Genomic DNA, 11,316 nt, shown 5'->3' on the forward strand with positions numbered 1-11,316 from the left:
GCGCGAGCGCCCCGGTAAGCGTCACTTCCGCTTCCGGCTGCGCACGCGGGTCTCCCACGGGCCCCGGCCCCTGGGTCCGCGCGTCCCCGGAAGCGAGCGGGCTGCGTGGCTGGGCTCCGGGTCGTGCTTCGCTGCCCTGGGCCGCGCGGCGCGGCGGCGGACGACGACCTCGTGGTCGAGCCCGAGGAAGGGAGAAGTGGCCGCCACGGGACCCGAGCTGTCCAGAGGTAACCAGGAAGCCGCTTTTCCCTCGGCTTCGGGCCCCCGAGTCCCCCGAGAGACGCGGGCTGGGGAGGAGACCTTTTTCGGGGGGCGCGCAAGCCCCGGGCGAGGCCTGCGGTCAGACTGGAGTGAATTCGAGGGGTGGGCGTTGAGGTCCGGCCCCCGCACTGGACACACTCGCCCGCTTCAGCTCATGCAGCCTCACAGTTACCCGCTTCTGCTGATGGCCAGCACTTGGGACGGGTCCCTGTGGCCCCCGAGCCTGGTTGGACAGCAAAAAACTTGTCATTTTGCACACTCGCAGCATCCTGGACACAGTGCAGGTGCCCTTTTTACCAGGTCACCACTGAGCACATTGTCCAGGAGCTGCCCTCAACAGCCTAAGTGACCCTGGAGAAATGTGACGTCAATAGAAGGTCACCTTGTGTGAACATCTTAATCGCCACTCCCTCACCGAACACATTCCAATTTTTCTGGCCGAATTTTTCTCCCGTTGAACATTCTTACTGAAGGACTATGTGGATAGCATGCCAATATCTAACCACTGCCCCACCAGAACTCAAAAGCCAACTAACTTTCTCCTATTCAGGTGAACGATTTTAAGTAATTTGTTCTTCAAGCTCACTGTCTGAGCTCTGCTGACAGTCTTTCCAACACCCCCCTCCCCACACCCTCCGTGGGAAAGGGATTATAAATGTCCCACAAAGTTCAGAGTCCCGATTCCCATCTTCACAGAGGAATGAATGGTAATCGAAGTTGTATCCTCCCCCCCACCCTCCAAAAGGCCTAGACAGGAAGGCGCTGTTAAATTTTAGAAAAAGTGATTTTTTTAATTTCTTCCTAATTTTCTTTTGACATTGGGAAAATGGGATAGGAAGCCAGCTGTTGAAATCCATGGATAATTCAAAGCTCCTTTCAGCCAGTTTTCTAAATAACAGTTTTCATACCCACTTTCCTGAACTGTGTAAGGGGGGCGGGGGACGAAAAAAGGCCAAGCCATTGTCAGAGTGTCATGTGCCTTCTCTGAACTGTGCTCTTTCAAAGTCAAATAAAAAATAAAGGACCTGAGCAAATCTGTCACTTTGAGTTACCTAATTTGGGGCCAATGATTTTAAAAGAGAGATATGATAGCCTTATCTGTTCATTTTTTTCTGATAACAGATGCAAGTAATAAGGGTCATGGACGGAGCCCTGGTGGCACCGTTGTTAACTAAGAGGAAGTTCAATCTATCAGCCACCCTACACGATGTTTTTTAAAGGTTCATGTTGGCATGTGGTTTTTTTCCCCCTGCCCTCTATATTCTTAGGAAGAAGACGCTGGTTTGGTCCCATAACAGATGAGTCCTCAGTGTCAAAGGTGGCACAAGAAGCAGAGGAGCTACGCTGATTCCAGAGCAGCATGATGACTGTAGAGCTGAAGGTGGCTGCGCACTTGGACCCTCAGATCACAGCTCTGTGGGAAACCAAGGGGTCTGTGAGAGAGAACTCCAGTCATCATGATAAATGGAGCCCACAAATCTACAGTACTGGTTCTGAGAGCTCTCGCCAGGACTTCCGGAACTTCCGCTATCGTGAAGCAGCTGGACCCCTCGAGGCTGTGAGCCAACTTCAGGAATTATGCCATCGGTGGTTGAGGCCAGAGATCCACTCAAAAGAGCAAATTTTGGAACTGCTGGTGTTAGAACAGTTTCTGACCATTCTGCCCAGGGAGACCCAGACCCAGATGCAGAAGCACCACCCACAGAACATTAAAGAGGCCGTGACCCTAGTAGAATACTTGCAGAGAGAATCTGACCAAACCAGGACTGGGGTGAGAAGAAAGATTCCTGATGTGTACAGTATAATGGGATAAAGGTGGATCTTTGGAGAAGTTGGGAGATTGAGAAATGAGATTGGTTAGGCCACTCGTAATGACAGGGCTTTGAAATTTTTTGAGACAATGGAATGCAATGATAATAGCATTTTTTCCATGAGTTATTTGAAGCCCTCTTGTAATGTTATTTTAGGGCAGCTAAGGTGGAACCTGAAACAATGGGCTGTAGCAATAAGCCACAAGTTTTGAAGCTCCTGGTAGAGTTTATCCTACTCTTAGAGAAAAAGAGTTTCTCTTTCCCTCCTTTAGGGAAAGTAATTAGCCTTGTCTGGCTTAACCCAGAAGATAGCATTTGACTGCTTAGAAACAAAAGGGAATGGTGGGGGAAACCCAAAATAGGGATATCATTTAAAAGGCCAAAAAGGAACAAGGATAACTAAGAAGAAAAAATCAGACAGCCAAGGGAAGACTGCAAAGAAATAAAACGTAGAAAGGAAAAGAGAAAAGTGGAAAGAAGAAAAGTCCCCTCAGGCACTGAGGGGTAGTGCCCCCTGTACCAGAAGCAAGAGTCTCCCCTGCCCTCATTTAATGGTTGGCCCTCGGCCCCACTAGTGTGTGGGGACCCAGTATGGCCGATGAGCAGGTGGGCTGCACACTTGTAGTGATAAAGAATACAGGGCAGGGCATATAGATGATACCAAACACCAAATCATTTAGAGTTAAGTTGGAACCAGGTTCTCTCGTTCTCATTCTTGTCCCTATTTCCATGTGAGGAAAGTCTTACTGAAAGGAACCCCCAGCCGCCAAGAAGTTGGGAATGTGCTTCAAAAAGTTTGTGGAAAATGGCATTAAAAGATAATGACATTTTCCCATGAATTTTTTAAAGCCCCCTTGTAGATGAGGGGAAGCCACGAAAGCAGGGACCTAGGTCAGGTGAAGAAATCCGTGAAGGTGTCATAAGAAGAACCCCACCTTGCTAGTGCCCTGAGCTATATGCAGAGAGGCTTTGTTATGGGTTGGAAGCATTCTCAGCTTTTTCCATTTTATCCTAATTTTCCCAGATTTTGTGTAGGACACTCTGGAAAATGAGTTGTCCATTGTCTCTTAAGCCTTTTCACTATTAATCTTCATGCCTTCCAGGATCAGTACTCATTCTTCCCTCTACCACTACCCTCAAACCAAAAATACATTTTTAAGGTAACAAGGATGGGGATTGTTTCTAGGTTTCGTTCCACGAGATGGAAAAGGAGGCCCAACGACTGGGCCGGTTGCAGGATGGAGAGTTTGTGAATGCATCCCAGGGTCTACAGAAACAGCCATGCAGAAATGCTCAAAAAGAAACTGCCCCCGTGTACGAAAAGGGTAAGGAGCTTTATGATAGATTTCACGGCCTGGGAGAGGTGATGATAATTTGTTCATTTGGAATACTGTTAAAGGACTTGCAAAAGCTATGCTAGCAATTATACTTCCACCCTTCATCCCCCGCCAGGTGGCAGTAAATAGGCCAACTGTGTAGATGTGAGTCAGCCTAGGTTTCAGAATTTCCAAATCACAGAACCCTTGTTATGTCATGAACTCTCTTCCTTAGAAAAGTAGAAAGGCGCAAAAAGATGGACAATGGATGCATCAGGGCCACCTCCTCCTAAGCTAGAGGGAAAACGAGCCAAACAGGTTGTCACTGGCAGGCTTTGAACAGATCTATGTACCGGGAAAAAAGCAAACAAGACAAAAATGCCTTATCTCCTAGACATCAGAGTCCTTAAGTACTTCATTTTTAAAAACCGTTAGCCCTTGGCCAGCTCAGAGAATAATTTTATTTCATGAGAGGAAAATAAAAGTGGCTGTCCCTTTCTAATGAACTCAGGAAGAGGTAGGGTAACTGTTATGTGGGCTGGTAAATCCAAATAACACTGCACTTCACCCTTGAATCAGCATCAAAAGTATTTTAGAAATGAGTTTAGGATGTTTATAAACAAAAGGAAATGGTCTATGGTTCTTTTCCACCCACAGGTCTGCCTGCCCCACAGACTCTAGCCCTTTCTGAACAGACAAACACCAAAGATTGGATGATGGCCCCTAAGATCATCATACCTGAAGCCCAGGTGAGCTATACTTTCCAGATGCTCAGGGCTTTGTAAACATGCCCTGTCTATGCTTTTCCCCGCTGGCCAATAACCCACTGCCTTACAGATGCTCAGAGGCATGTTAATGCCAGATATTGTCTCCTGGATAACTTGGCTTGGCTCAGTGGGCACAGGACACCTCTCAGGCTGTTTGCTACACCCTTGGGTCCTCCATTAATGCTTTCTTACGTATTTTAAGATTGTGCTATTAATTCCTTCAGTGCTTGGCCTACCATGCAGTTCAGAGGTCAAGTGGCACAAGTGCTTCTGTAGTGCCAAGCACTGAACTGAAGCCCACCCCAATTCTCTTCATTAGAGCTTGTTGACATTTGAAGAGGTGGCCATGTATTTTTCCCAGGAAGAATGGGAGTTACTGGAGCCCACTCAGAAGGCCCTCTACCATGATGTAATGCAGGAAAACTATGAGACTGTCATCTCTCTAGGTAAAAATTCCCTTCCCTTTGTCTAGAAATTGAGGAGTCTGTCATGTCAGCTTACTGAGAATGCACCCCTGTGAGAATGTCCCCCTGCTCATATTGTTGGTTGGTTCTCAACTGGAAGGCATAGAGAAGAAATACGGTGTATGCAGATGCCCCTGAGAGCTTTTCCAAATATTTTCCAAATAAGCTTATAGGTAGAACTATAAGCTTCTACCATATAGTTCATTCCTTATCATAAAGAAAAATCTTAATTCAGTGTCCCTTCTCAAACTGGCTCTTCCCCCATGTTCCTCATGTCAGTAAAGAACACCACCATTCACTCGGTTATGTGGCCAGAAAGCTTACAAACATCCTTCGCGATTCTCCCCTCATACCCTGTAAGCAGTTCATCAGCGAGTTCTCTTGACTCTGCCTTCAAAATATATTCTGGGTTCAAGTCCATCTCAGCCTTCTCTACTCTTAAGCCTGCTGGTCTAAGCCACCATAATCTTTATCCAAGTCTATTTTGATAGCTCTCTAAATGGGATCCCCTGCCTCCATTCCTGCCCAGTATAGTCTTGTTTTCCACACAGAGGCTCAAGGAATCTTTTAAAAACCACCAAATCATAACATTTCCGTGCATCTAAGTCCTGCAGTGACTGTTCAGCACTTTCAGAAAGAAAAAAAACCTAAATTCATCCCTGAAGTGCACACGAGCCTCCATTATTTGGCCACTACATTTTAAGGAGCCCTGAAGGCTTAGTAGGCTACTAGGTTGCTAACCATCAGAGTTCAAAACCATCAGCTGCTCCACAGGGGAAAGATGAGGCTTTCTGCTCCCATAAAAATTTACAGCCTCAGAAACCCACAGGGGCAGTTCTAGCCTGTCCTGTGGGGTTGCTGTGAGTCAGAAATAACTTGATGGCAGTCAGTTTGATGTTTGAAGGTTGCTCCTGTCTCTGCCTCATCTTGAGCTCCTCCTGCCCGTGCTCAGTCTGATTTAGCCACACTGACTTTGTTGATTCTTGAACTCATCAACGTCATTTGTACCTTCCCATTTCTTGTCCTCAACTAATGAGCCCTGGTAGTGCTGTGGATTGGACAGTGGGCCGCTAGATTAGCAGCTCAACCCGACCAAAGGATCCACAGGAAAAAGATGAAGCTGTCTGCTCCCATAAAGATTTATCGTCTCAGAAACCCTGTATAGGGTTGCTGTATGCGGCAGAATTGGGAATTGATGACGAGAGTGGGTTTGATTCCTTCCACTGCTGTGCTTTTGCACATACAAACGACCCTCCTTTTCCAATTTCAGCTATCACTCACAGTGATCTTATCAGAATAGCTTGTTAGAAGCACAGTGCTAAAATGATCTTGACCCATTTTCAGTTTCTTCCAAAAACATATATTGATCATTTTACTCTTTTAGAATATAAGTTCCAGGTATCCCCAGCCCATAGAGTGTTATTCAATACATAGCAGCCACTGCAAATTGAATTACTTAATAAATACTTCTACCATATAGTCATCTGTATTTGGGAAAAGTTTCCATTCTTTTCCATCTTTCCCATCTGAATATAAACCAGTGAGTTAGAGGAACACTAGAAACCTTTTCTAGTCCTCCAGTGCTTGATGCATAGGCATAAATAAAAAGTAACTGATTGGTATAGGCAACATATATGTATATGATACCTAACTTACTTTGGATTGGCTTCACTAGGCCTTCTATTCTTCCTGTTGAGTTAATGGGTTCCCTGCAAGCTCTGGGACTTGCATCCCCTTTGGTGGAATACAATGTTTTTTCGGTGACAGGAAAAGCAATATGTACTGGATTGCCATTCTTTGTTTTCTTTTCATTTGTCCATCCTAGTCTTATTTCTTAGTCACACAAATCAGATTGCCCACTTTAACCATTTGGAGTCCAAGAGCCCTTTGCTTTCCATTAAATAGTCTGGGATTAGGCAGCCACGTCACTGTTAGCTTGCTAGTCCATGACCTCAATCTTTCCTTCTTGCAGCATTATTTGTACTCCCTAAACCTAAAGTGATCTCCTGTCTAGAGCAAGGGGAAGAGCCATGGATCCATGGACCCAGAGAATTCAAGGACAGACCTGTTGAATCCCCTACAGGTATGTATGCCACGGGAAGAAGGGAATTACACATTGATCAGAACCTTAGAGGAATTTAAACATTTTACAATTTCACTATTATTTTTTTAAATTATCCATCATTGAGTTTTTCTTTTTGTTGTTGTATTCCTGTGATTTTTCTGTCCCTGGATAAGAGGGCTGATTCTTAAAGTTTATTTCAACAGGGTTAAAACTCAAAATTGACACTGGGAATTCTCAGCCTGTCTTGCTTCCTGCCATAGAAATAGAAGCACTAGGAGGTACCGTTTCCAAAAAGTCCAGAACAAGCATCCCTCAGAAAACAACAGGCAAAGAAAATCAAGGTGGTGTGCAGAGGGCTGAGAAATGGCCTCGAGATTTTCCAGTGAAGAAAAGAAAAAAACTTTCAACCTGGAAGCAAGAGTTGCTGAAACTTATGGATCTTCACAAGAAAAACCGTGCACGGGAGAAGCCTTTTAAATGCCAGGAATGTGGGAAAAGCTTCAGAGTTAGTTCTGACCTTATTAAGCACCAGCGAATTCACACTGAAGAGAAACCCTATAAATGTCAACAATGTGATAAGAGGTTTAGATGGAGTTCAGATCTTAATAAGCACTTAACAACTCACCAGGGCATAAAACCTTATAAATGCTCATGGTGTGGGAAAAGCTTCAGTCAAAACACAAATCTACACACACACCAGAGGACTCACACAGGAGAGAAACCTTTTACATGTCATGAATGTGGGAAAAAGTTCAGTCAGAACTCCCACCTTGTTAAACACCGGAGAACCCATACAGGTGAGCAACCATTTTCTTGTAGCATCTGCAAGAGAAACTTCAGCAGGCGGTCAAGCCTTCTAAGGCACCAAAAACTCCACAAGTGAACAAAAGCTAACCCATTATCCCCTTTCTAAAGTTCACCAAATGGAGAAACACAATATCATGAAACAACGTAAGATTTTGTCATCGATGGAAATCTTATGGGTGCAAATGACAGAAGTCTAGTCTGCAAAGGAGAATGACAGTTCACTACTTTTAACAGAATTCCCATAATGTTCTAAGAACATTATGATGAGAGTTTTGTCTTGCAAAAGAAACTCAACTTCAAATAGTAGGTTTAACCATGAGTTAATTAACAGTCTTCTGTGATCCTAGAAGTGAAAGTTTTATATTAATCACCCCATTTTTTAACATACAGAAACGTGTAGCCTGGTCTTCCCCCAAGAAAGCAATAACGTGTTGAATTGGAAACTATTAATCTCAGGGTGGTAGATGTACAACATTTTAAATTGTCTCCTAAAACGAATTTTCCAAGAAACCGGATCTTATGTTCTCTTTGGTCACTTCACAAGGTTAGGTGAGTTTCTCCTTGAATTTTTTAGCAACTTTAAATCTTGATTTTTTTTTTAAACTGTACTCACATTTAAGTCACCATCCAGGAGTCTACTAGATCAGCTGCTGCACTAGCTTATGGCTCATTGTGGTGTTTGAAAAATGGAAACCGTCTCTAATGAGATTTTAGGAATACGGGTTGAATTTATGGACATGAACTATGTGTTAGTTGTAAAGAATTAGTTCTGGCAATAAATGACATCTCTTTACCTCATGATGTCAATAGGATAAAACAGCCATAAAATTTAGCACTTGCCCATGGCTTGAAAGAAAATTAGTGGCCGTTCAGGATCAGATTTTTGTCAGGTTTGTTTTTGTTTGCTTTTAAATTTGGCTTGTTTTTCTTAAGAACAAGGGGAAATTGTGTTTATATGGGAACTAGGGTATGTGTGCTCCAAACAGATCCCAGAAGTTCACTTGCTATGGTGACATGAGGAATCTAGTTTACAAAAGATAAGAGTTCCCACAATGAAAATGTTACGGAAGGATTGTTGAATTCACACCTGTGTAGTTTGTCTTACACTGTGTTATAGATTGAATTGTGTCCACAGCAAGATGTGTAAGTCCAAAGCCCTAGCCCTGAAGTAGGAGCCCTGGTTGCACAGTGGTTAAGAGTTCAGCTGTTCAAGGTGCCAGTTTGACTCAACAGCCACTCCCCTGGAGAATGACGTAGCACTCCTATGAAGATTACAGCCTTAAGCATCCTGTGGGGCAGTTCAGCTCTAACCTAGAGAGCGGTTGTATGTTGGAATTAGCTCTACAGCAATGGGTGTACCTGTGGTTTTAGTCTCCCTTGGGAATTGATTTCCCTTACGTTAATGTGATAGTAGCAGTATAGGGTGTGCCTTAAAAACCTATCCGTTGAGATATGAAAGAACAAATGAAGCAAACACAAACGCAGAAAAAGGTGCATGTCATTCCCTTGCCAGGTACCAGGAGTAGAAGCTAAGAAGAGACAGAGACACTCCCTACAGTAGACAGAGTGAGCTTTCCTCAGGAGCCAATTCCCTGAATTCAGACTTCTAGCCTTCTCAACTAAGAAAATCAAGTTCTGTTCCTTAAAGCTACCTGCCTGTATTTTATAGCAGCATTAGATAACTAAGACACTGTGAGCACTTCAGTGGGCAAGGGTCTGTCTGCCCTTTTCTCAAGCACAGAATTTAAGAGCAGTCTTGGGTAATAAATTTGATGGACTGGTGCCCAGCTGTATGTTGCTGCCACTGAGTCAATTCCAGCTCTTAGTGACCCAGTAGGGCAAATAAAACTGCCACTTAGAAGAGTTTCTTAGGTTGAGGTGGTAATCTGTAGCCAAATAAAACTGCCACTTAGAAGAGTTTCTTAGGTTGAGGTGGTAATCTGTAACGGCAGATCACCAAGTCTTTTTGCTCATTGACCTACTGAGAGCTCTAAACGTTTGCTTCACAACCAAGCACTTACCATTGTGCCATCAGGGTACCTTAAAGTCTGTATAGCCATCCCATTGCCATCGAATCAATTCTGTAGGGCCAGATAGAACTGCCCCATAGAGTCCCCAAGTTAGAAATCATTACAGAAGTGGAATGCCTCCTCTTGTCCTGTAGAATGGTTCTGAACCACCACCTTTTCGGTTAGCAGCCAAGAACTTAACTACAACACCAGGTCGCTTTTCAAGTCGGTGAAGTCTTGTAGATTTCCTCATGCTTTACCTATTTATCTGCAACAGTGACTCATGTATGTTTCCATCCTAGGGGAGAGGTTTAAGAAACCAACTGTATAGATGGGGAAGTAAAAGGCTCAAAAGAGGTAAGAGGACTTGCTCAAGAGCCCTCTTCATCATTCGGCTGGAGGCTGGATTGGCAGGACTGATTTGTATGCCATTTTTGTACAACTAGCCTAGATGATGTTGTGTTCTCTTTCTGGCTTGGAAATCATTCCTATTTCTTGATTAATCACTCAGACACTGTAAGTCTCCTTTAGTGTATCAATGGTGCCCTGTGATCCTTTGAGATAACATTGTAAACCACAAGGTTTTTGGTTCAAATCCACCAGCTGCTCCAAGGGAGAAAGAAGAATGTAAAGATTTATATTCTCGGGAACCTTAACCACTTTACTCTGCCTTACAGGCTTGCTATGATTTAGAATCAACCCAGTGAGGGGTGGGTTGGTGTGTAAAATAAGGCTTAACAGTTCACCTCAGGGTTCTGGAGATGAGATGAATCTAGGGAAGCAAAGTGCCTAGCCGAATCTAGGCTACAATCAATGCGCAATTCCAGCGTATGCCTTTCCATTCCCTTTGCTTCCTGGTAGTGTGTGGGGTTGACGCTATGACTGACAGGAGCCAAGGTGGTGGTGGCCCTTGGCTTCAGTGCTTAATGGTGTGAGTCACTATAGCAACTTGGTTGCTATGTGGTCTGCTCAAATCCATTTTTACCCTTTTCTCTGGTAAATCTGGAACCTTTGGGCACCAGCCCTTTTTCAGTCGGAGTTGGTCTGGAACTTTCAGCCATGCTTTCGTTTTGCTCTTCAAGATGCACAGCACTTGGGACTTGCATCTGAAGCACAGTTGGCTCTCAGGCTGCAGTCCACAAGCTGTGACCCAATACCCTCAGAACCCTGAGGCCTAGACGCATCTCTTCTGCCAGGACGTGTGCGTCACTTAATCAGTTCAGGAGCGTGTTCTGATGTGCCACAAACTGTCCTGGATTCTGAGGACACATCTGTGAAGAGGAGAAGCAAAACTGCTTAGGACATTTGCGTTCTAACAAGTGGTGAACGGGCTAATGGTTACGCTTCCCTGCTGCTGGCAGGGTCATGGGCTGTGAGTACACGTGTCGACCTCTGGGCTGAAGAAGTTCTTTGCTGGTGCAAGACTAGTACTCCTTTTGCCTTAATTGTGAAACACACATAAAGGAGCCGAGTTCAAAGCCATTTGGGATGCTGAGGCCCCCGTGGGAGCCAACCATTCTGGAGAATTCCTCACACCTGAAATAGCCTTTGTAAGAACAATAAATAAAGTGGCGTGTAAATCACTGAGATGGCGGTGGTGTTTGTTTCTGCTACCTAATCTCACATGTGCTATTTGACCAAGAGTTTCAAGGAGGGTAAGTGGGAGTAGGGAGCAACCGTGCTATTTCCACCCCACCGGACCTTTGGGGTATAAGTGTTTAGTTAAACTGATGAGAAAGCTCAAGAGCTCACACACCTGTAGAGGATATGGGAAGAAGTCTTCTAGAAGAGAAAAACCTGGATATAACAGACATTT

At 44.4% G+C, this 11,316-nt stretch overlaps 1 protein-coding gene across 2 annotated transcripts; it reads left to right on the plus strand.

The window, feature by feature from the left end:
* The first annotated feature begins 145 nt into the window (after positions 1-145).
* On the plus strand, positions 146-11,083 carry ZNF75A (zinc finger protein 75a). 2 transcript variants are annotated; one of them, XM_004705826.3, is made up of 7 exons: positions 146-227; positions 1,530-2,032; positions 3,259-3,397; positions 4,046-4,137; positions 4,475-4,601; positions 6,592-6,702; positions 6,888-11,083. In XM_004705826.3, the coding sequence occupies exons 2-7, from the start codon at positions 1,622-1,624 to the stop codon at positions 7,565-7,567; spliced, it is 1,560 nt and encodes a 519-aa protein (XP_004705883.2). In that variant the 5' UTR covers positions 146-227; positions 1,530-1,621; the 3' UTR covers positions 7,568-11,083. The 2 variants fall into 2 exon arrangements, with proteins under 2 accessions (XP_004705883.2, XP_045139779.1); XM_045283844.1 differs by lacking the exons at positions 146-227; positions 1,530-2,032 and having other exon boundaries at positions 3,318-3,397; positions 6,634-6,702.
* The last annotated feature ends 233 nt before the right edge of the window (positions 11,084-11,316 follow it).

Source organism: Echinops telfairi, unplaced genomic scaffold (assembly GCF_000313985.2).
Source record: "Echinops telfairi isolate 266 unplaced genomic scaffold, ASM31398v2 ScPeMD7_5;HRSCAF=22, whole genome shotgun sequence".
Lineage (NCBI taxonomy): Eukaryota > Metazoa > Chordata > Mammalia > Afrosoricida > Tenrecidae > Echinops > Echinops telfairi.

Bases quoted from the DNA above. Each gene is read 5' to 3' on its own strand.
- ZNF75A (XM_004705826.3), top strand. From the start codon at position 1,622: ATGATGACTGTAGAGCTGAAGGTGGCTGCGCACTTGGACCCTCAGATC. The intron at 2,033-3,258 runs GTGAGAAGAAAG...GATTGTTTCTAG, and splicing joins CTGACCAAACCAGGACTGGG to GTTTCGTTCCACGAGATGGA. The intron at 3,398-4,045 runs GTAAGGAGCTTT...TTCCACCCACAG, and splicing joins TGCCCCCGTGTACGAAAAGG to GTCTGCCTGCCCCACAGACT.